Source organism: Myotis daubentonii, chromosome X (genome assembly GCF_963259705.1).
Source record: "Myotis daubentonii chromosome X, mMyoDau2.1, whole genome shotgun sequence".
Classification (NCBI taxonomy): domain Eukaryota; kingdom Metazoa; phylum Chordata; class Mammalia; order Chiroptera; family Vespertilionidae; genus Myotis; species Myotis daubentonii.
In genome coordinates this window covers 104,075,873-104,101,230 of record NC_081861.1, presented here as the reverse complement: position 1 = coordinate 104,101,230, position 25,358 = coordinate 104,075,873, and the positions used below count along the sequence as shown (strand labels likewise).

At 42.2% G+C, this 25,358-nt stretch overlaps 1 protein-coding gene across 1 annotated transcript in view; it reads left to right on the top strand.

Moving 5' to 3' along the window:
- Positions 1 to 25,358, top strand: part of LOC132225230 (charged multivesicular body protein 1B2) — a 54,094-nt gene that overhangs the window by 10,708 nt on the left and 18,028 nt on the right. The window contains exons 2-5 of the mRNA XM_059680534.1: positions 18,201 to 18,298; positions 20,485 to 20,631; positions 21,007 to 21,075; positions 21,152 to 21,259. Coding sequence (XP_059536517.1) covers positions 18,201 to 18,298; positions 20,485 to 20,631; positions 21,007 to 21,075; positions 21,152 to 21,259 — 422 coding nt within the window. The remainder of the gene's footprint in view (positions 1 to 18,200; positions 18,299 to 20,484; positions 20,632 to 21,006; positions 21,076 to 21,151; positions 21,260 to 25,358) is intronic.

The window sequence follows — 25,358 nt, the reverse complement described above, 5'->3', positions numbered from 1 at the left end:
AACTTCCCGACCAGATAGTCATGTAAATCCTTACTGATAAGATAGTCTGTTACTGGAAATTGCCTGCCTAAGGGCTATAGGTATATCCCAAACTGAATAAAAGGATGGCAAGGCCTGAGCACAAGCGGAGTCCTTCCTCTTGTGTTGGGCTCCCGCCTGGCCCCCCAGTTTCCAAATTATTATTTCTTGTCTCATCTCTGTCATTTGCACACGGCCCTTCTCCAGAGCCCGAACCCTGAAACATGCGGGATGTGGGTCTTCACATGAGTTCCCTATAAATTTAGGAGATCAGATGTAACAATGGCTAATGTATTCTCCCATGCAGTGGTCTTTCTTGTTGTTTTGTTGATGGTTTCTTTTGCTGTGCTGAAGCCTTTTGTTTTGATGTACAGTAGGTCCTCCATTTACGTGGATATCCATTCCTACAGCATGATGTAACGCGATTTTCGCCGTTAAGTCGGAACCCACCTACATAAGCACCTACGTCATTCACATGGAGCACATGCACAGCAGCAATGAAATGAAACAATAAATAATAAAAAACATAAAGCATATATGTACATATGTTGAAATGACGGAACTTTTTTTTTAATAAATAAATGAGAGATGGCAACGTAACCACGAAATGACACATGTCGAGTCTGACATAACCCGAAGACTGTCTGTAGTCCCATTTGATTATTTTCTCCTTAGTTTCCATTGCCCTAGGAGCTGTATTGGAAAAGATATTGCTACGGCATATGTCCAATATTTTGCTGCCTATGGATTTTTCTAAGATTTTTATGGTTTCTCGACTTACATTTAACTCCTTTATCCATTTTGAGTTTGTTTTTGTGTACGGTGTAAGTTGGTGTCTAGTTTCATTTTTCTTTTGTTGTTGTTGTTTTTTTTTTTGCATGTACTTGTCCAATTTTCCCAACACCATTAATTGAAGAGTCTGTCTTGACTCCATTTTAAGCCCTTGCCTCCTTTGTGAAATATTAATTGAGCATAATGGCTTGGGTCAATTTCTGGGTTCTCTGTTCTGTTCCATTGGTCTATATGTCTATTCTTGTGTCAGTACCAGGCAGTTTTGAGAACAATGGCTTTGTAATACAGCTTGATATCTGGTATTGTGATTTCATCTTGGTTCTTCTTAAGATTACTGCAGCTGTTCGGGTTTTTGTTTTTGTTTTTCATATGAATTTCTGGAGAGTTCTAGGTCTGTGAAATATGCCGCTGGTATTTTTTTTAAATATTTTATTGATTTTTTTTTACCGAGAGGAAGAAAGGGATAGAGAGTTAGAAACATCAGTGAGAGAGAAACATCGATCAGCTGCCTCTTACACACCCCCTACTGGGGATATGCCCGAAACCAAGGTACATGCCCTTGACTGGAATCGAACCTGGGACCCTTCAGTCCGCAGGCCGATGCTCAATCCACTGAGCCAAACCGGTTAGGGCCATTTTTAATTTTTTGAGGAAACTCCATACTGTTTTCCACAGTGGCTGTACCAGTCTACATTCCCACCAGCAGTACAAGAGGGTTCCTTTTTCTCCGCATCCTCGCCGGCACTTGTTTGTTGATTTATTGACAGCTATTTTAACGGGTGTGAGATGGTACCTCAGTGTTGTTTTGATTTGCATCTCTTGCATGATTAGTTACTTTGAGCATGTTTTCATATGTCTCTTGGCCTTCTTTAAGTCCTCTTTCAAAAAATGTCTATTGAGGTCCTTTGCTCATTTTTTGATTGGTTTGCTTATGTTCCTTTTGTTAAGTTCTATGAGTTCCCTGTAAATTTGGATATTAAACCCTTGTCAGAGATAACATTGGGAAATATGTCCTCCCATGCAGTGGTCTTTCTTGTTGTTTTGTTAATGGTTTCTTTTGCTGTGCAAAAGCTTTTTATTTTGATGGAGTCCCATTTGTTTATTTTTTCCTTAGTTTCAATTGCCCTAGGAGCTACATCAGTAAAGATATTGCTATGACATAAGTCTGATATTTTGCTGCCTATGGATTTTTCTAAGATTTTTATGATTTCCTGTCTTACATTCAGATCCTTTATCCATTTTGAGTTTATTTTTGTGTATGGTGTAAATTGGTGGTATAGTTTCTTTTCTTTCTTTTTGTCCCCCATGTATCTGTCCAATTTCCCCAACACTATTTGTTAAAGAGACTATCTTGACTCCATTGTATGCTCTTGCCTCTTTTGTTAAATACTAATTGAGCATAATGGCTTGGGCCAGTTTCTGGGTTCTCTGTTCTGTTCCATTGGTCTGTATGTTTGTTCTTGTGCCAGTACCAGGCAGTTTTGAGAACAGTGGCTTTGTAATACAGCTTGATATCTAGTATTGTGATCCCTCCAACTTTGTTTCTATTTCTCAGGATTGCTGCAGCTGTTCAGGGTCTTTACACTGAGTGGCCAGATTATTATGACCACCTGACGTTTGTAGGCAAATTAGCTATAATTTCTTGCTGAAGTTGCTAGAGCAGTGGTTCTTAACCTTGGCTGCACATTAGAATCACCTGGGAATCTTTTAAAAATCCTGATTTCTGGGCCTCATCCTCCGGAAATTCTGTTTCTTTGTTACTAATGTGGTGGCTTCACCCCATAACAAAGAAACAGAATTTCAGGAGGATGAGGCCCAAAAATCAGGATTTTAAAAAGATTCCCAGGTGATTCTCATGTGCAGCCAAGGTTGAGAACCACTGTGCTAGAGGGCCAGACCATTATAAATATGGAAGCAGGTTGTTTAACCATGACAGTAGAAGTGATTTTTTTCTGAAGATATGGGTAAACAACGTGATTTAACAGCCTTTGAACGTGGGATATATATATCCCACCTTTTGGGCCACCTTTTGCCTTCAGTACTGCAACGATTCTTCTTGGCATTGACTCCACGAGATGTTGAAAGGTAAGGTGATGTGAGGAATCTGACACCATGCCTGATGAATAGCACTGTCAAGTTCTGTGAGATTTGATGGTTGTGGAACCAGCTGCCTGATGGCTCTTTTAACTTCATCCCACAAATGCTCAATTGGAATGAGATCTGGTGATTGTGAGGGGCCACCTAAGCAAGGTAAAGTCTCCCTCATGTTCTTGAAACCACTCCTGCACAATATGAGCACCGTGGCATGGTGCATTGTCTTGTAGGAAGAAGCCATCTCTATTGGGATATGCCATCAACATGATAGGATGAACTTGATCAGCAACAATACTTAGGTTTGTTGTGCTATTCAGATGTTGTTTCACACGAATTAAAGGGCCCAAATCATGCCAGGAAAACATGCCCCAAACCATAACACTGCCCCCACCAGCTTGAAGGGTTGTACTCATGCATGTGGGGTGCATGCTTTCATGCTGTTTCCGCCAAATTCTCACTCTGCCATCTGCATGATGCAACTGGAAACGTGATTCATCGGACCACGTGACTGCGACTGTCCAATCCTTGTGTTCCTGTGCAAATTGGAGATGTTTTATCTTGGTAACTGCAGACAGCAAAGGTGTTCGAACAGGCCTTCAGCTTCCACATCCCATATGATGCAGTGTACTGCTAATTTGCCTACAAACGTCAGGTGGTCATAATAATCTGGCCAATCAGTGTGACCCCACGTTCAAAGGCTGTTAAATCGCGTTGTTTACCCATATCTTCAGAAAAATATCACTTCTACTGTTGTGGTAAACAATCTGCTTCCCTATTTATAATGGTCTGCCCTTCTAGCAACTTCAGCCTGAAATTATAGCTAATTTGCCTACAAATGTCAGGTGGTCATAATAATCTGGCAATTCAGTGTATGTATTCCATATGAATTTTTGGAGAGTTTGTTCTAGATCTGTGAAAATTCCATTGGTATTTTAATGGTGATTGCATTGAATCTGTAGATTGCTTTGGGTAGTATGGACATTTTAATGATGTTGACTCTACCAGTCCATGAACACGGTATATTCTTCCATTTGTTTTTGTCTTCCTCTATCTCTTTTTCCAATGTCCTGTATTTTTACGAGTACAGGTCTTTTACTTCCTTTGTTTATTCCTAGGTAGCTTAATTTTTTTGTTGCAAAGGTAAATGGGATTCTTTTTTTTAGTTTCTCTTTCTGTGAGTTCATTTTTGGTATATAAAAAAGCCACATATTTCTGGGTGTTAATTTTGTATCCTGCTACATTGCCGAATTCATTTATTAGGTCTAGTAGTTTTTTGATGGAGTCTTTGGGATTTTCTCTGTATAGTATCATGTCATCTGTGAATAATGACAGTTTTATCTCTTCTTTTCCAATTTGGATGCCTTTTATTTGTTCTTCTTGTCTGATCGCTATGGCTAGCACTTCTAGTACTATGTCAAACAAGTGGTGAAAGTGGGCATCCCTGTCTTGTTCCTGTTCTTAGGGGAAATGGTTTTAGTTTTTTCCCATTGAGTATGATGTTGGCTATAGGTTTGTTGTATATGTCCTTTATCATGTTGAGATATACTTCCTCTATTCCCACTTTGCTGAGAGTTTTCATAAAAAATGGGTGTTGGATTTTGTCAAATGCTTTTTCTGTGTCTATTGATATGATCATGTGATTTTTATCTCTCAATTTGTTTATGTCATGTATCACATTTATTGATTTGCGAATATTGTACCAGCCTTGCATCCCTGGAATAAATCCCACTTGATCATGGTGTATGATCTTTTTATTGTATTGTTGGATACAATTTGCTATTTTGTTGAGGATTTTGTGGGGAAGCATGGGACTTGGTTAGAATGTCTGTAAGGAGGATTCTCCGAAATGTCAGGGACCTCTGAGGGGACCTTGCTGAAGGCAGCAGCCCCTACCTTGACTTTTCCAAACAAGTGAAATCCCCTGGAGCGTTTTGCTAGTATCTGTATGTTTAGTCTTTTAGACCCAACCTTGTAGAATCATGTGCTTTCTCAAGGATGCTTACCTTGCTGATTGTATCTAGAGGTTAATTTTAGTTCATGTTGTTATGACAATAAAAGCCAAAGAAGGCAGGCGAACAGGGCTACTTGGCAGTGATAGCCAAGTAGAGTCTTAGCCCTCTCTTTCACAGAAACATGTGTCAGAACAATCTGTTCATCTGTCATTGAGGGTATGCCGGTCAGCCCTGGCAGAATTTTAGCAATTATGTTCATGAGGGATATTGGCCTATAATTCTCTTTCTTTGTAGTGTCTTTATCTGGTTTTGGAATTAGGATAATGCTGGCCTCATAAAAAGAGTTTGGAAGTGTTCCTGCTTCTTAGATTTTCTGAAATAGTTTGAGCAGTGTAGGTGTTAGTTCTTCTTTGAATGTTTGGTAGAACTCCCTTGTGAAGCCATCCGGACCTGGGCTTTAGTTTGGTGGGAGTTTTTTTTTTATTACTGCTTCTATTTCATCAGTTGTTATTGGCCTATTCAGGTGTTTTGAGTCATCAGATTCAGTTTTGGGAAATTGTATTTTCCTAGGAATTTGTCTATTTCATCCACATTTTCCAGCTTGTTGACATATAGTTGTTCATAGTATTTTTCTTAGAATCCTTTGTATTTCTGTGGTGTCTGTGGTTACTCCTCCACTTTTGTTTCTGATTTTATTTATTTGGGTCCTCTCTCTTTGTTTCTTTTTTTATATATATATTTTATTGATTTTTTACAGAGAGGAAGGGAGAGAGATAGAGAGAAACATCGATGAGAGAGAAACATCGATCAGCTGCCTCCTGCACATCTCCTACTGGGGATATGCCCGCAACCCAGGTACATGCCCTTGACTGGAATCGAACCTGGGACCTTTCAGTCTGCAGGCCGACGCTCTATCCACCGAGCCAAACCGGTTTCAGCTCTCTTTGTTTCTTGATGAGTTTGGCGAATGGTTTATCAATTTTGTTTATCCTTTTAAAGAACCAGCTCTTGGTTTCATTGATTTCTTGTATTTTATTTTTAGTCTCTGTTATTTATTTCTGCTCTAATCTTTATTATCTCTTTCCTTCTACTTACTCTAGAATTTCTTGTTATTTTTCTAGTTCTTTGAGATGTAGGGTTAAATAGTTTATTGCTGATTTTTATTGGGGTTTTTTTTGTGTGTGTGTTTTTGAGGTAGGTGTGTAGTGCTATCAATTTACCTCTCAGGACTGCTTTTGCTGTATCCCAGAGATTTGGGGTTGTTGTGTGTTCATTTTCATTTGTTGCCCGTAAGTTTTTTATTTCTTTCTTGATCTCGTTGGTAACCCATTCATTGTTTAATAATATGCTATTTAGCCTCCATGTGTTTGGATGTTTTGGGGTGTTTTTACTGTAGTTGATTTCTAATTTCATTCCACTGTGATTTGAGAAGATGCTTGATATGATTTAAATTTTCTTGAACTTGTAAAGACTTGCTTTGTGTCCTAACATGTGGTCTATCTTTGTGAATGATCCATGTGTACTTGAGAAGAATTTATATTCTGCTGCGTTGGGGTGAAATGTTCTATAAATGTCAAGTAAATCCATCTGATCCAGTATATCCTTTAATGTCTCTGTTTTCTTGTTAAGCTTTTGTCTGGAAGATCTATCCAGTGCAGTCAGAGGGGTGTTAAAGTTCACTACTGTGACTGTATTGTTGTATATCTCTCTGTAAAAGTCCTCTAGAACAGTGGTCACCAACTTTTCGGACCTCACATACCACCAGTGGTCCATGGACCACCGGTTGGTGACCACTGCTCCAAAGGTTTCCTCAAACCAGCATTCACCAACCTTTTGTACCACTCGGACCACCAGGGGTCCGCCGACCACCAGTTGGCGATCGCTGCTTTATAAGTTTTTATATATATATGTATATATATATATATATATATATATATGCGCATATATGTTTACCAGGGTTATATCCTCTTTTTGGATCAATCCCTTTTGTATTATACTAGTAGCCCTGTGCATGAATCCGTGCACCAGTAGCTTGCCAGTAGCTCGCTGCCACCCTCCAGTAGCTCTCTGCCCGCTGCCCTGCCCTCCTGTAGCTTACTCTGCCCCCCTGCGCCCTCATTATAGCTTTCTGCCCTGCCCCCTCCTGTAGCTCTCCACTGCCCATGTGTAGCTCGCTGCCCCACCCTCCTGCTGATCCATGATCTGGTCATTATGTGGTCTTTATTTTATAGGATAGTGATCTTTGTTGTCTGATGTGATGCCCTTCATTTTCAAATCTATTTTATTGGATATGAGTATTGCTACTCCAGCTTTTTTTAAATTTCCATTTGCTTGGAAATTTTTTTTCCACCCCTTCACTCTCATCCTGCGTGGGTCTTTTGTTTTGAGGTGCGTCTCTTGTAGACAGCATATACTTGGGTCATGTTTTTGTATCCATTCTGGTACCCTACACCTTTTGATTGGAACATTTAGTGCATTTACATTTAGGGTTATTACTGGTAGGTACTTATCTATTGCCATTATATTTCTGTATGGCTAGGTTTCTCTCTGTTTCTTCTTCTCATTACAGCAATCCCTTTAGCATTTCTTATAATACTGTCTTGGTGGTGATATACTCCTTTAGCCTTTTTTTTTTTTTGTCTGGGAAACTCTTTATTTGACCATCTACTTTGAATGATAGTCTTGCTGGATATAATAATCATAGTCTCAGATCCTTGCTTTCCATTACCTTGAGAACTTTATGCCAATCCCTTCTGGCCTGTAGCGTTTCTGTTGTGAAATCAGGAGTCAGCTTTATGGGAACTCCTTTGTAGGTAACAGTTTTATTTTTTCTTGCTGCTTTTAAGATTCTCTTTTGTCTTTAATTTGGGGCATTTTAATTATGATGTGTCTGGGCGTGGGCCTGTTTGGGTTCTTCTTGTTTGTGGCTCTCTGTGCCTCCTGAACTTGTGTGACTTTTTCCTTTACCAGGTTAGGAAAGTTTTCTGCCATTATATCTTCAAACACATTCTCTATCCCTTTCTCCCTTTCTGCCTCTTCTGGCACACCTGCTATTCTAATATTGGTATGATTCACATTGTCCCACTGCTCCCTTAAGCTGTCCTCCTGTTTTTTAATTGTGTGTTTTGTTTTGTTTTGGTTCTCTGATTGAGTGATATTTTCAACTCTGTTTTCTCATTCACTGATTTGATCCTTAGCTTCCCCTAATCTGCTGTGTATTCCTGCCAATGTGTTCTTTATTTGTGTTATGTCATTCTTTGTCTCAGACTGTTCTTTTTTCATAGGTACTATATCTCTTTTTATGCTGTTGATCATCTTTACCATCATTACTATGAACTCTGTTTCAGATAAATTTCTTATCTGTACTTCATTTATCTCTTCTTCTGTCAAATTCTCTAGTTCTTTCATTTGGGAGTTGTTTCTTTGTCTTCTCATTTTGGCTTTCTTTTGGGTTGGTGACTATGTATTAGGTAGATCCTCTACACCTCTCAATCTCTAGTGCAGGACAGCGTTAAAGGCTGTTTCTAACTAATTATATCAGGCAAAGACTCAAAGCCTCCAGAGACTGCCTATGCCTACAGACTGATAGGATTGACTTGAATTGCTCTGCAGGAAATTGTCCTCACTTGTGATGCGAGTTTTCTTCAACAGGGTGGGTCAGTTGCTTCTGACAAGAGCAGTGGTAATAAACCTTGGCTACACATAAGAATCACCTGGGAATCTTTTTAAAATCCTGATTTCTGGGCCTCATCCCCCTGAAATTCTGTTTCTTTGTTACTAATGCGGTGGCTTCACCCCATAACAAAGAAACAGAATTTCAGGAGGATGAGGCCCAGAAATCAGGATTTTAAAAAGATTCCCAGGTGATTCTAATGTGCAGCCAAGGTTGAGAATCACTGGACTAGAGGCTAATTGCTATTTTTAATCTCTTAAGTGGTCTCAGGGGAAGATATTATCCTATAGGGTGTTAAACTGTCTGCCCATAGGCAAAGCAAATGTCTATGTGGGAAACATGTCCTCCGCTGTGTGAGGGAATGACTCAGTCCAGAAAAACTTGGTGTGTATGCCTTCCGAGCTCTATCCCCTGAGTCTCCAGTCCTGGCTTCTGCCCTCCCAGCTGCAGTCTACTTCACCCTCCCTCTGCCGAAGCACAAGGTGGGTGGCTCCACTGGGAATTTTTTGCATTGGTCCTTTAAGAGGATACCTGAATTATCAGCTGTCACTCCCTGACACACAGGATCCCACTGCTTTTCACAGCCAGATGTTATATGGGTACCCTACTCAGTTTTGGTGCTCTCTGCTGGTAGGCCCAGCTTGGGGATTAGCCCCCAGATTTCTCAGTGGCAACCTTTACACCTGAGATATCGCTCCAGGACTTCAGTTGCTGTCTGTGGGTACCTGGCCAGCCGTTTCGCGCCACTGCCCCTCCTACCAGTCTCTGTGCAGTCTCCACTTTCAGTCCTCGGGTGTCAGGGTTCTTTCCTGTGCGTTTTCCATTGATTATTCAGGGAGTTATTCTGTATTTTAGTTGTAATACCATTTTGTTTCTGGAAGCAAGTCCGTGCAGCATCTGCTTACTCTGCCACCATTTTTTAAACCTAGTAGTTTTTTGTTTTTGTTTTTTTTTTTAAATATATTTTATTGATTTTTTTACAGAGAGGAAGGGAGAGGGATAGAGAGTTAGAAACATCGATGAGAGAGAAACATCGATCAGCTGCTTCCTGCACACCCCCTACTGGGGATGTGCCCTCAACCAAGGTACATGCCCCTGACCGGAATTGAACCTGGGACCCTTGAGTCCGCAGGCTGATGCTCTATCCACTGAGCCAAACTGATCAGGGCCCTAGTAATTTTTTAATGGAGACTTTAGTGTTTTCTATGTATAATATCATGTCACCTGTGATTAATAACAGTTTTATTTCTTCTTTTCCAGTTTGGATGCCTTTTATTTCTTCTTTTTGTCTGATCCCTATAGTAACACTGCCAATACTATATCCAACACTAGTGGTGAGAGTGGGCATCCTGACTTATTCCTATTCTTAGGGGAGATGAGTTTAGTTTTTGCCCATTGAGTATGATGTTGGCTGTAGGTTTGTCATGTATAGCCTTTATTATGTTGAGGTGTGATCCCTCTATTTGCACTTTGATAAGAGTTTTTATCAAGAAAATGTGTTGGATTTTGTCAAATGCTTTTTTCTGCATCAATTGATATGATTATGTGATTTTTGTCTCTCAATTTGTTTATGTGATGTAATGCATTTATCAATTTGTGGATATTGTACCATCCTTGCATCTCCAGAATAAATCCCACTTGGTCATGGTGTATGATCTTTCTAATGTAATGCTGATCCAATTTATTAAGATTTTGTTGAGGATTTTAGCTTGTATGTTTATCAGAGATATTGGCCTGTAATTCTCTTTCTTTGTAGTGTCTTTATCTGGTTTTGCGATTAGGTTAATGCTGACTACATAGAAGGAGCTTGAAATGTTCCTTCCTCTTAATATTTTGGAATAGTCGGAGGAGGATAGGTTTTAGTTGTTTGAATGCTTGGTAGATCTCCCCGATAAAGCCGTCCGGATCATGGCTTTTGTTTGCTGGAAGATTTTTGATTGCTTCTTCAGTTTCTTCAGTAGTTATCAGCCTATTCAGGTTTTTTGATTCTTCCTGATTGAGTTTTGGGAGCTTGTATTTTTCTAGAAATGTGTCTTTTTCTTATAGGTTGACCAGTTTGTTGGAATAGAGTTGTTCATAGTATTTTTCCCATAACCGTTTGTATTTCTGTGGGATCAGTTGTAACTTCACCTCTTTCATTTCTGATTTTGTTTATTTGGGTCCTTTCTCTTTGCTTCTTGGTGAGCCTGGCTAGAGGTTTATCAATCTTATTTATCATTTCAAAGAACCAGCTCTTGGTTTCATTGATCTGTTGTATTGTTTTTTTGGTTTCTGTGTTGTTTTATTTCCACTCTGATCTTTATTATTTCCTTCCTTCTGCTTATGCTGGGCTTTTCTTGCTCTCTTTCTAACTCTTTGAGCTGTAGGGTTAATTTATTACCATTTTTGCTTGTGTTTTTTGAGGTAGGCCTGTAAAGCTATGAACTTCCCTCTCAAGAGAGCTTTCATTGTGTCCCATAGATTTTGGTTTGTTGTGTTTTCATTGTCATTTGTTGCCATGATGCTTTTTAGTTCTTCTCTGATATCTTTGGTAACCCACTCATTGTTTAATAGCATGCTATTTACCCTCCAGGTGTTTGACTTTTTTATTGCTTTTATTGTAATTGATTTCTAATTTTATGCCATTGTGATCTAAGCAGATACTTGATATGACTTCTATCTTCTTGACTTTGAAGAGACTTTGCCTGTGGCCCAATATGTGGTCTATGTTTGAAAATGACCCGTGTGCACTTGAAAAGAATGTATATTCTGTGGCTTTGGGGTGAAATGTTCTGAAGATGTCAATTACATCTGATTTAGTGAGTCATTTAGGATTGCTGTTTCTTTGGTGATTTTTTGTTTAGAGCAGTGGTTCTCAACCTTCTGGCCCTTTAAATACAGTTCCTCATGTTGTGACCCAACCATAAAATTATTTTCGTTGCTACTTCATAACTGTAATGTTGCTACTGTTATGAATCGTAATGTAAATATCTGATATGCAGGATGGTCCTAGGCGACCACTGTGAAAGGGTCGTTCGACCGCCAAAGTGGTCTCGACCCACAGGTTAAGAACTGCTGATTTAGAGGATTTGTCCAGTGGTATTAGTGGGGGGTATTAAAGTCCCCTACTATGACTGTATTGTGTCAGTCTCTCCCTTGATATCCTCAAGAAGTTTTTTATGTATTTAGGTGCTCCTGAATTGGGTGCATATATGTTTACCAGAGTTATATATTCTTGTTGAATTATTCCCTTTAGTATTATGAAGTGGCCTTTCTTATTGCTTGTTATGGCCTTCACTTTGAGGTCTAATTTGTCAGAATAAATATTGCTACCCCAGCTTTTTTTTTCATTTCCATTCACCTGAAAAACCTTTTTCCATCCTTCACCATTAGTCTGTGTGAGTCCTTTGTTCTGAAGTGGATCTCCTGTAGACAGCATATATATGGGTCATGTTTTCTTATCCACTCAGCTACCCTGTATCTTTTGATTAGGACATTTAATTCATTTACATTTAAAGTTATTATTGATAGGTACTTGTTTGTCGCCATTTTTATTCTTTATGCCTGTGTTCCTTCTTCCCTTCCTATTTCTTCTTTTTCAGCAGACCTTTAGCATTTCTTGCATTGCTGGTTTGGTGGTAATAAGCTCCCTTAGTCCTTTTTTGTCTGTGAAGCTCCTGATTTCACCCTTAACTCTGATTGATAGCCTTGCGGGTACAGTATTCTTGGATTCAGCCCCTTCCTTTGCATGATTTTGTATATTTTATTCTATTCCCTTCTGGCCTAATGTGTTTCTGTTGAGAAATTAGTTGATAGCTTGGTGGGAGATCCCTCATAGGTAACTTTCTTTCTCTCTCTGGCAGCCTTTAAGATGCTTTGTCGTTGATGGTTGCCAATCTATACTAATAAAAGCCTAGGCAGTCCTTGCACCCTCACTCACGACATCGTCACAAGATGGCCGCCACAAGGTTGCCCCACGCACAGCAGAGGCGGGGCCCAGTGGCTGCTCCACATTGTGGGGACTGGGGGTCCTGTGACTCTGTGCAGCATAGAGGAGGCCGGTTCCAGCATTTCTGCCACCTTGCACAGTGGAGGCAGGTCCTGGCGGAGGAGGTGGGTCATGGCAGGGGAGGGCAGTTTGGGCGATCAGGCTGGCAGGGGAGGTCAGTTGTGGGCAATCAGGCTGGCAGGGGAGGGCAGTTGTGGGCGATTGCTCCGGCAGAGTAGGGCTGTTGGGGGCGATCGGGCAGGCAGGGTAGGGCAGTTTGGGGTAATTAGGCTGGAATGGGAGGGCAGTTGGGGGCGATCAGGCCAGCATGGGAACGGTTAGATGTCAATCAGGCTGGCAGGGGAGTTGTTAGGGGGCCATCAGGCTTGCAGGCCTAAGTGGTTATGTGCAATCAGGGAGGCAGGCAGGCGAGTGGTTAGAAGCCAGTGGTCCGGGATTGTTAGAGGGATGTCCAACTGCGTGATCAGGCCTAAACCGGCAGTCAGACATGGCGTGTCCCTCAGCCCACCCTGCACCCTGTCCCAGAATTTCATGCACTGGGCTTCTGGTTTACGTATAATGTGTCATGGTGTTGGTCTTTTGGGGTTCATATAGTTTGGGACTCTGTGAGCTTCTTGGACTTTTGTGAGTTTATTTCCAGAAGATAAGGTCAAGGAATTGAATGAATGGGGAAATAGCCACAATTCAGTATAGAGGAGGTAGAAAGAGAATGGGTGTGTAAGAAAAAATAAAAAACAAGATACATAAAAAGAAAAAATATATATACTAGCATGAATTAAAAATATATATTTAAAAGAAAATTTGCATATTATATGTATAATTTTCTCTTTAATCTATGTATTTGTTTATTATTGGAAAAGGAGAATAGAGAGTAGATAGGCCTTAGTTGGTGATTGGAATTAAACTATTAGAAGAAGAGAACAAGCGAGGAAAGGAAAAACAGAAGCAAAAACAAACAAACAAACAAACAAAAAAAACACAAAAAAATAACCACAAACTAACACACAGACAACAACAATAAGACAGAAGGAAAGAGCCCTAGCTGGTTTGGCTCAGTGGATACAGCATCGGCCTGCGGACTGAAGGGTCCCAGGTTTGATTCTGGTCAATGGCATGTACCTTGGTTGCGGGGTGCATCCCTAGTGGGGAGTGGGCAGGAGGCAAGCTGATCGATGTTTCTAACTCTCTATCCCGCTCCCCTCCTCTCTGTAAAAAAAATCAATAAAATATATTTTTAAAAAAAGACAGAAGGAAAGAAAAAGAAAAAAGGAAGAAAAAATGTTTTGATAATGAAGACAGAGAAGAGAGAAGTGTGCATGGACTTGGAGCAGGGGAGAGAAAATTAGATGTATGAGTAAGATCAATTTTTAACAGGGAGTAAAAAGAAATGATAGCAAAAAACTAAAGCAAGAACAGGGTAAGAGAAACAGGACAAAAAGGGAAAGGTGAGGAAGAGAGTGTCGGCATAAAGGAAAAATTGAGATAGAGTAAAATAATGCTAAAAGAAAAAGAAAAATAGAATGTGGAACACTAATCCCAAAATAAAATAAAGAAAAAATAGAATAAAATAAAACTTTTAAAAAAGGGAAAATAATAGTAATAATAATAATTAAAAATCCTATACTAATAAAAGAGAAAAATGGTAATTGGCGTACAACCGATACCTTTTTCATTGGCTAATCAGTGAGATACGCAAATTAACTGTCAGCCAAGATGGCGGCTGGCAGCCAGGCAGCTGAGAATAGGAGGCTTGGTTGCCCCAGCGATGGGGAAAGTCAAGGATCCCCGCAGCTGCAGGGCTCTGAGCTCCTGAAGCAACAACTCCAAAAGATACAATGTTTCAATTATAGAAGCTAAAAGATGGCGGTTAATTTGCATACTCAGGCTCCAAGCAGAGCGAAGCCAAACAGCCCTGAAGCAGCAGGGCAGAGAGGCCTCAGGGCCTGGGATAAGCAGAGTCGAGAGGCCTCCCGGTCCCAGTGATCAGCGGATCCGAGAGGCCTCCCGGCCCCAGTGATCAGCGGAGCCGAGAGGCCTCCCGGCCCCGGTGATCAGCGGAGCCGAGAGGCCTCCCGGCCCCTGTGATCAGCGGAGTCCAGAGGCCTCCCGGCCCGGTGATCAGCGGAGCCGAGAGGCCTCCCGGCCCCGGTGATCAGCGGAGCCGAGAGGCCTCCCGGCCCCGGTGATCAGCGGAGCCGAGAGGCCTCCCGGCCCCGGTGATCAGCGGAGCCGAGAGGCCTCCCGGCCCCTGTGATCAGCGGAGTCCAGAGGCCTCCCGGCCCGGTGATCAGCGGAGCCGAGAGGCCTCCCGGCCCCGGTGATCAGCAGAGCCGAGAGGCCTCCCGGCCCCGGTGATCAGCGGAGCCGAGAGGCCTCCCGGCCCCGGTGATCAGCGGATCCGAGAGGCCTCCCGGCCCCGGTGATCAGCGGAGCCGAGAGGCCCGGCCCCGGTGATCAGCGGAGCCGAGAGGCCTCCCGGCCCCGGTGATCAGCGGAGCCGAGAGGCCTCCCGGCCCCTGTGATCAGCGGAGCCGAGAGGCCTCCCGGCCCCTGTGATCAGCGGAGTCCAGAGGCCTCCCGGCCCGGTGATCAGCGGAGCCGAGAGGCCTCCCGGCCCCTGTGATCAGCGGAGCCGAGAGGCCTCCCGGCCCAGTGATCAGCGGATCCGAGAGGCCTCCCGGCCCCAGTGATCAGCGGAGCCGAGAGGCCTCCCGGCCCCGGTGATCAGCGGAGCCGAGAGGCCTCCCGGCCCCTGTGATCAGCGGAGTCCAGAGGCCTCCCGGCCCGGTGATCAGCGGAGCCGAGAGGCCTCCCGGCCCCGGTGATCAGCGGAGCCGAGAGGCCTCCCGGCCCCGGTGATCAGCGGAGCCGAGAGGCCTCCCGGCCCCGGTGATCAGCGGAGCCGAGAGGCCTCCCGGCCCCTGTGATCAGCGGAGTCCAGAGGCCTCCCGGCCCGGTGATCAGCGGAGCCGAGAGGCCTCCCGGCCCCGGTGATCAGCGGAGCCGAGAGGCCTCCCGGCCCCGGTGATCAGCGGAGCCGAGAGGCCTCCCGGCCCCGGTGATCAGCGGATCCGAGAGGCCTCCCGGCCCAGGTGATCAGCGGATCTGAGAGGCCTCCCGGCCCCGGTGATCAGCGGAGCCGAGAGGCCCGGCCCCGGTGATCAGCGGAGCCGAGAGGCCTCCCGGCCCCGGTGATCAACGGAGCCGAGAGGCCTCCCGGCCCCTGTGATCAGCGGAGCCAAGAGGCCTCCCGGCCCCTGTGATCAGCGGAGTCCAGAGGCCTCCCGGCCCGGTGATCAGCGGAGCCGAGAGGCCTCCCGGCCCCTGTGATCAGCGGAGTCCAGAGGCCTCCCGGCCTGGTGATCAGCCGTGAGGCCTCCCAGTCCCGGTGATCAGCGGAGTCCAGAGGCCTCCCGGCCCGGTGATCAGCGGAGTCCATAGGCCTCCCGGCCCCGTGATCAGCGGAGTCGGAGGCCCCGCGATCAGCGGAGCAGCGAGGCCTCCCGCCCCGGTGATCAGCGGAGCCGAGAGGCCTCCGGGCCAGGGATCAGGGGAGCCGAGAGGCGTCCTGGCCCTGGGATCAGCGGAGCAGGGAGGCTTCCCAGCACCGGGATCAGTGTGACAGGGTGCGGAGCTCCAACCCTCTGATCGGCCCTGCTCTGTGCATGACAGGAGTGGCGCTGCAACCTCCCTATGGACCCTGCCTTGAGTGTGCCAGGGGGTGGTGCCCCAACCCCCCAATCAGCCCTACCCTGAGCATGACTGCGGGTGGCATCGCAACCTCCCAATCCCCCCTGCTCTGTGCATGACAGGAGGTGGGGCCCCAACTCCCCAATGGGCCCTGCTCTGAGCCCGACCAGGGGTTACACCTAGGATTAGGCCTGCCCTCTGCCACCCGGGAGCAGGCCTAAACCAGCAGGTCCTTATCTCCTGATGGGTCCCAGACTGTGAGAGGGCACAGGCCAGGCTGAGGGACCTCCTCTCCCAACCCCAAGTGCACAAATTTTTGTGCACCGGGCCTCTAGTAAAAATATAATAAGTAAAATGAAGTTTTACTTAGTTTCTTAAGTAAAAGATAAAAAACAAAGTAGTGAAGGTCATTCACTTCCTCTACTATTCTGCTTGGCACGTCTGTTTCCTGTCAGGTAGTTAGCACAGTGTTGAAGTTTCCTGTGATCCACCACTCCTCTGTGTCATAAGCCACAACCTTGTTTTCAAGCAGGAGGGATCTCTCTGCTCACATTGTTTCTCTGCCTGCCTTCAGTTGTATTTACACAAGAGTCAATTTCTGACACAACCCCTGGGTGGCAGTGTTTCTGTATTAATATCCAGGGCTAAATGTCCCCTTTACCCAATGTTTAAGATTCTTCTTTCCCTGCCACACTTAATACTGGGTTGGAGGGTCACACTGCCCCAGAGCTGGTTTCCTATTCGTCTGTCCTTATTCTGATCTCCAGTTTCCACAAAAACAACTTTCCCCTGCAGTCTCAGTGAATGTTTTTAATTGGAAGATCCTATGTACTGGACTTAACAAGCAAAAGCAAGGAGAAAAAAACAAAGACAAAGGAACCGCACCCACTCACATCTGTTTCCCCTGGCACTGCACAGCCGGTATAGAACTTCAGGCTGCCTTTCTGGGCATAGATTCTCATGGCTGTGGGCTTATATCTAGAGTCCCCCTCTGCCAGCAGCCCTGTGGACCCCCTTCTACTTTCGAGGGCTACACTGACCCCAAGGGCTCCGGGTTTGGTGGAGCACAGTCTCCCACTGAGACTCTAGTCTCCTCTGCACGCGGTTCTCCCTCCAGCCTGGATCTCAGATCTCACCTTTCTCTAGGCCAGTGGTTCTCAACCTTGGCTGCACATTAGAATCACCTGGGAATCTTTTTAAAATCCTGATTTCTGAACCTCATCCTCCAGAAATTCTGTTTCTTTGTTATGGGGTGAAGCCACCACATTAGTAACAAAGAAACAATTTCCGTGCAGCCAAGGTTGAGAACCACTGCTCTAGGCTATCTCTGACCTTTCTGTACACTGATTTTTCTCACCAGCTGTCTTTAATTCATCAATTGCAGGTGGATATTATTCAATTCAGCTATTCCTTCTATCTGCTCTGTGTCTTCCCCTGGACAAACTTTAGGCGCCCATGGTCTGGTAGGCTGGAGTCTTGGTTTTCGTGGGTTCGCAGCTGAGGCAGCTGGTCCCGGGAGGTATATGAGGTCTCCCCAGTTGAAGGTAAGGCTGGGCTTCCGATCACAGCCACTCTCCCCTTCAAGATGGCGTGGTCTCTGCAGCAGAACCGGCTGCTCCGGGAGAGATTTCAGCAATAGTAGAGGCTACCTGGCCAGGGGCGCCTGGTCCGCCAGTCCCCAACAGTCCTGTGGAATATAGCAGTCCCTCACTCACAAATACAGACACTCCCTGCACGTCCATGCAGTCTCCTTTCATTCTCTCATTCACACACTATCTTGCAGCCTGCCATCCCGTCAGCAGCCATCTTTGTAATGAAGTTTTTAAATTAAAAAATGTGGAATAGGTAAAAGTTTTTCTGTTTTCTCTAATACTTTGTGAATAGTTGGTTTAAATAACAATTTTATCTGATAATTTTTATAAATTTAACATCTCATTTGCAGTTAGTTATTGGGAAATGACTTTTTTAGAATAGCCTTAACATATATTTATAGAACACCTATTTAACTTGAAGTTTGCTGCAAAAGAGCTTAATAGGAATGCCAAGAAATGTGATAAAGAAGAAAAGGCTGAAAAGGCCAAGATTAAAAAGGTAAGCTACGTTTATTATTTTTATCTTTTTTAAACTCATGATAGCACAATTAATCATGCAAGAGTGGATGTTTCAGTTTATTTTACATTGAAGAAAGATTACTGGCTTAGAGAAAGACAAATATCACATGATCTCACTTATATGTGGAATCTAATAAACACAATAAACTGATAAATAGAATAGAACCAGAGACATGGAAACATGGGACAGACTGTTGAATCCCTGGGGCAGGGAGGAACTGGGTGGTGGAGGAAAAAGGGGGCATTTGGAATACTCTTAGCATTAAAGGTAAAAAAAGAAAGATTACTGGCTTTAGCATTTTAAACCAAATATATATTTAAATAAATTATTTATTATTTGATATAGTTAATAATGGCTTTTTTTGTTTATTACTATTTACATGTTCAAGTGTGGCTCACATACAGAATATAACTGTTCTGTTACCTACATCTAAAGATTGCCCTTTGGTTTGTAGCCCAAACTACTCTTAGAAGTATAAAGCCTATATGTAAGAATAAAATTTAATTTTTTTTAAAGTGAGAAGCATTTCTTTTTAAAAAAATATTTTTATTGATTTTTTACAGAGAGGAAGGGAGAGGGATAGAGAGTTAGAAACATGGATGAGAGAGAAACATCGATCAGCTGCCTCCTGCACACTCCCTACTGGGGATGTGCCCGCAAATAAGGTACATGCCCTTGACCGGAATTGAACGTGGGACCCTTGAGTCCGCAGGCTGATGCTCTATCCACTGAACCAAACCGGTTAGGGCTAAAATTTAATGTTTTTTGGTTCATTTTAATTTCTGTAGTCTCTGAAGTTTATATCTAAATAGTGTATAGTATTAATGTGTATTATGTTTGTGTATTTGCTAGGAGGTTTAACTGCAAATAGTTGTACTCATGGCTGTGATGTATTTTACACTAAAAGGATCAAAGCAAAATCAACAATAAAAAGCCATAAAAAAGAAGGAAATCCTTCCATTTGCAATAGTGTGTATAGACCTTGAGGGTATTATGCTAACTAAAAATAAATCAAACAGAGAAAGGCAAATACATGTGATCTCATTTATGTGTAATCTTAAAAAAAACTGATAGATAAAGAAGAGATTGATGGTGTCCAGAGGAGGGGAATGGGAAGTGAGTGAAAAGGGTGAAAATGGTCAAAAGATACAAACTTCTGCTTATAAATTAAGTCCTGGGGATCTAACATACAACATGGTGACTATAGCTAATAATACTGTATTGTATATATGAAAGTTAAGAGAATAGATCTTAATAGTTCTCTTCACAAGAAAAAAGTTATAACTGTGTGGTGATGGATGTTGACTAGGAAAAAAAATGGAAAGTGTGACATTGCATGTTCCAGTATCTTTATTACATTGCTCTTTATATTGAAGAATTGGAAAGAAACTAAATTCCCAGCATTAAGGGATTTTTAAAATTTTGTAATACATTTATTGGGGTGGCATTGGTTAATAGTATCATATAGGTTTCAAGTGTATATATCTATGATACAAGATCTGTATATTGTACTATGTGCCCACCAGGATCTTAATCTATGCATGTTCTCACATTTCTGTTACTTTTGTACCTTGTCTGTTTTGCTTCTGTGGAGGTCTATCTGAGCTATTTAATATTTTCTTTTAAATTGACTTTTAACTTTAGCCCTGGTCAAAGCTATTAGAGCAAGAAAAGCCTAGGTCTGTGTTAGTTATATTTATTTCAAATAATACATTTAAATAAATGCATAATTAAAGTGAAGATGGTTGTCTGTGTATATCCAAAGTAATTTTATGTACTCTCTGTAGTGTTTGTACCAGTCACAATGAAAGCCCTGGTTAGTGGTACATTCATGCTATCAGCCTTTAGAAATGTTGACGTAGTTATATATTTGACTTAAAAAGATGTGTTTTTTTAAATTAGATGAGAAAACAGTGTGTCTTATGCATTTACTTTATAATAAATTTATTTTGTAATAAATAGGTTTATGTACTTGGAATACTATAACACTAAAATATTAACAGCAGTAATGGCTCAGTGATGTGATTATGAGGAATTTTAAAAGTATGATTTTAAACTTAACTATAAATTCTCATTTTATCTCCTTAAAAGCTAATTATGAAAGCTCTTAAATATTATTAAAACTTGTCTTCACCACTATTTACTTTTTGCTCTGTGTGAAACAGGCTATTCAGAAAGGGAATACAGAAGTTGCAAGAATACATGCTGAAAATGCAATCCGCCAGAAGAACCAAGCAATTAATTTCTTGAGAATGAGTGCTAGGGTTGATGCTGTGGCAGCCAGAGTTCAAACTGCAGTAACAATGGGCAAGGTAAGGCTTAATATATATAAACAGTAGGAACTCTTGATTTAAGTTTAATGAGAGTATTAGGAGTTGCTGGAAATCTAAATCCATTGCAAGGTGCTGTAGATTGCTAGTAAATGCCTTTATGGGCAAGAGAGACATAGTCAAAGTATGTCTTTGACTATGGTGAGGAAAATGATTTTGACAGTGGCTTTTAAACTTAGATTTATGAGTTGTCTTTCAATGAAGAATCAAAGACCAAACATACATACTGTACTTTTACTGTTAAAGAAAGGGTAGGTAAATTGTATAAGTTGATCTGTAAGTAATATATTTAAGAGACTGCCTGAAGTTTGAGATTACTTATAGCATGCTCAATCTTTTTTTTAATACTTCCAATAGGTAACCAAGTCCATGGCAGGTGTAGTTAAATCTATGGATGCTACATTGAGGAGTATGAACCTTGAAAAGGTAAAAAAAAATTATTTGATGTTCAGATAGCATCTTTTCATATAAGGTTTTCTTATGACCATATTTCTTTTTACAGATTTCTGCCCTGATGGACAAATTTGAACACCAATTTGAAACACTGGATGTTCAAACACAACAAATGGAAGACACAATGAGTAGTACTACAACCCTAACAACACCACAAGTAAGAATAGTTTCTTTACTTAGAATAACTTTTTTAAAATTACCTGAGTTCACAATATAATGGCTTTGTGAGCCAAAATCATCTCTAGAATGTGAAGTAAACATGGTGTATCCCCAAAATGCAAGTAGAAAGTTATGCTTTGCCCCTGGATTCCTAAGGACATGTTGGAAGATGCCATTCCCTATCTTATTTTGAAATTCTAAAAATTATACTAGGTCAAATGTCTAGGGAGTTTTGAACTTGGTTCTACCTGGTTAATCAAATGAACAAAGAAAGACTTGGTATTACTACTTTACTAATATGGAGAAAATGTAATTTACAGAATAGGTTAGGAAGTAATCAGCAACTGTCCATTGATATTTTAATTCCAATGACTCTTTTCACAAAAAGGTAAATAAGAGAATAAGCTTATGTTTAGGTTTTAGAGTAAAGAAAGAAAGAATTCATGTGTATATCTTTTAGTGAGGATATATATTTAACCATTACTTTTATACTTGCTCTAGAGCAAGCATGTCAAACTCACGGCTGACAGGCCACATGCCTTGAGTTTGACATGCTTGCTCTAGAGCAGTGGTTCTCAACCTTGGCTGCACATTAGAATTACCTGGGAATCTTTTTAAAATCCTGATTTCTGGGCCTCATCCTCCAGAAATTCTGTTTCTTTGTTATGGGGTGGAGCCACAACATTAGTAACAAAGAAACAGAATTTCTGGAGGATGAGGCCCAGAAATCAGGTTTTTAAAAAGATTCCCAGCTGATTCTAATGTGCAGCCAAGGTTGAGAACCACTGCTCTAGAGCCTTGATCCTCCAAATGTGGTTCAGGAATCAAGAACATTTGTGTCACCTGGAAGCTCATTAATTTAGACCCCCACCCTCCACAGCCATTGAATCAGAATCATTTTAACAAGATTCCCAGGTTACTTTTATGTACCATGTTTGAGAAGCTCTGTCTTGGATTTTCTTATTCAAACACCTTAGGTCAGTAGTCGGCAAACTGCGGCTCGAGAGCCACATGCGGCTCTTTGACCCCTTGAGTGTGGCTCTTCCACAAAATACCGATTTCTGGCCCTAACCGGTTTGGCTCAGTGGATAGAGTGTTGGCCTGCGGACTGAAGGGTCCCGGGTTCGATTCCGGTCAAGGGCATGTACCTTGGTTGTGGGCACATCCCCAGTAGGGGGTGTGCAGGAGGCAGCTGATCGATGTTTCTCTCTCATCCATGTTTCTAACTCTCTATCCCTCTCTCTTCTTCTCTGTAAAAAATCAATAAATACAGTGGGGCCTTGACTTACGAGTTTAATTCGTTCCAAGACCGAGCTCGTTAAGGAGCTCATTAAGGAACTCGTTAACTCAAATTACTCTGTCAACTCAATGCAAAAAATCAGCTGAGAGACAGCTGGTATCTCAAAAAACTCGTTAGTCGGGACACTTGTAAGTCAAGGCCCCACTGTATATTTAAAAAAAAAAACCTACTTCTGCACATGGGCCATGAAGTTTGAATTGCACTGTACATGCACGCCCACACATAGTATTTTGTGGAAGAGCCACACTCAAGGGGCCAAAGAGCCGCATGTGGCTCACGAGGCGCAGTTTGCCGACCACTGCCTTAGGAGATTCCCAGGTGATTCTGTGATGTTCATTTAGCATCTTTTCAGTTTAAGTTTTTCTTAGGCCCACAAGTTTAGGAAACACAAATGAATTGAAAAGGACACTTGCATTTCTTATTTTTTTTATTGTAAAGTTTTACATATGTGTCCTTTTCCCCCATTTGACCCCCTCCCCCATGCCTTCCCAGCCCAGGCAAGCCCCCACCTGCCCCAGTGTCTGTGTCCATTGGTTATGCTAATATGCATGCATATAAGTCCTTTGGTTGTTCTCTAACCTCCCCCCCCACCATTTGTCTCTAGATCGAACTATTCTTGTTCATCAAATTATGTTGTTCATTATATCCCACATATGAGTGAGATCATGTGATATTTATCTTTCTCCGACTGGCTTATTTTTTTTTTAATATATTTTATTGATTTTCTACAGAGAGGAAGGGAGAGAGACAGAGAGTCAGAAACATCGATGAGAGAGAAACATCGATCAGCTGCCTCCTGCACATCGCCCACTGGGGATATGCCCGCAACCCAGGCACATGCCCTTGACCGGAATCGAACCTGGGACCCTTCAGTCCGCAGGCAGACGCTCCATCCACTGAGCCAAACCGGCTTCGGCATCCGACTGGCTTATTTTGCTTAGCATAATGCTCTCAAGTTCCATCTATGCTATTGCAAATGGTAAAAATTCCTTTTTTTAGTAGTGGCATAATATTACATTGTGAAGATGTACCACAGTTTTCTAATCCACTCATCTGCTGATGGGCACTTAGGCTGTTTCCAGATCTTAGCTATGGTAAATTATGCTGCTGTGAACATAGGGGTGCATATATCCTTTCTGATTGGTGTTTCTGTTTTCTTGGGATATAGTCCTAGAACTGGGATTACTGGGTCAAATGGCAGTTCCATTTTTAACTTTTTGAGGAAACTCCATACTGTTTTCCACAGTGGCGGCACCAGTCTGCATTCCCACCAGCAGTGCACAAGGGTTCCTTTTTTTCCACATCCTCCACAGCACTTGTCATGTGTTGATTTGTTGATGATAGCCATTCTGACAGGTGTGAGATGGTATTTTGTTATTTTGATTTGCATCTCTCGGATGATTAGTGACTTTGAGCATATTTTCCTATGTCTCTGGGCCTTCTGCATGTCCTCTTATGAAAAGTGTCTATTTAGATCCTTTGACCATTTTTTGATTGGGTCGTTTATCTTCCTTTTGTTAAGTCGTATGAGTACTTTGTAAATTTTGGAGATTAAACCCTTATCGGAAATGTCATTGAAAAATATGTTTTCCCATGCAATGGGCTTTCTTGTTGTTTTGTTGATGGTTTCTTTTGCTGTGTACAAGCTGCTTTTTAATTTGATGTAGTCCCATTTGTTTATTTTCTCCTTAGTCTCCATTTCCGTAGGGCAGCCATGGGCAAACTACTGCCCGCGGGCCAGATCCGGCCTGTTCGGCTGTTCTGTCCGGCCCGTGGAGCCGAAAGAGCGGAGGGTTCTCTTGCTCTCCCCTCCGCTCCTTCACCAGCAGCAGTGTTAACATGGCAACGTCGAGAAACACGGCTGCAGCTCCTTCTTCTGAGTCCAGTTTAAGAACCCATTGTGGCCCTCAAGTCAAAAAGTTTGCCCACACCTGCCTTAGGGGCTGTGCCTGTAAACATATTACTATGACATATGTCTGCTATTTTGCTGCCTATGGAGTCTTGTAGGATTTTTATGGTTTCCCAAGTCCTTTAGCCATTTTGAGTTTGTTTTTGTGTATGGTGTAAGTTGGTGGTCTACTTTCATTTTTTGTATGTATCTCGCAAATTTCCCAGCACAATTTATTAAAGAAACTGTTTTGACTCCACTGTATGCTCTTGCATCCTTTGTCAAATATTAACTGAGTATAATGGCTTGGGTCAATTTCTGGGTCCTCTATTCTGTTCCATTGGTCTATATGTCTGTCCTTGGGCCAGTACCAGGCAGTTTTGAGAACCATGGCTTGGTAATATAGCTTGATATCTGGTATTGTGATTCCTCCAACTTTGGTCTTCTTTCTCGGGATTGCTGTGACTATTCAGGGTCTTTTTTTATTCCAGATGAGTTTTTGGGAGTTTGTTCTAGATCTTTAAAATATGCTGTAGGTATTTTAATGGGGATTGTATTGAATCTATAGATTTCTTTGGGTAGTATGGACATTTTAATGATGTTGATTCTACCAATTCATGAACATGGTATATTCTTCCATTTGTTTATGTCTTCCTCTGTCTCTTTTTTCAATGTCCTGAAGTTTTCTGAGTATAGGTCTTTTATGTCCTTAGTTAAGTTTTCCTAGGTATCTTAATTTTTTTGGTGTTATGGTAAATGGGATTGTTTTTTTCATTTCTCTTTCTGTGGGTTCATTATTGGTGTCCAAAAAAGCCATAGATTTCTGGGTGTTAATTTTGTATCCTGCTACATTGCCAAATTCACTTATTAGGTCTAGTAGTTTTTTTATTGAGTCTTAGGGGTTTTCTA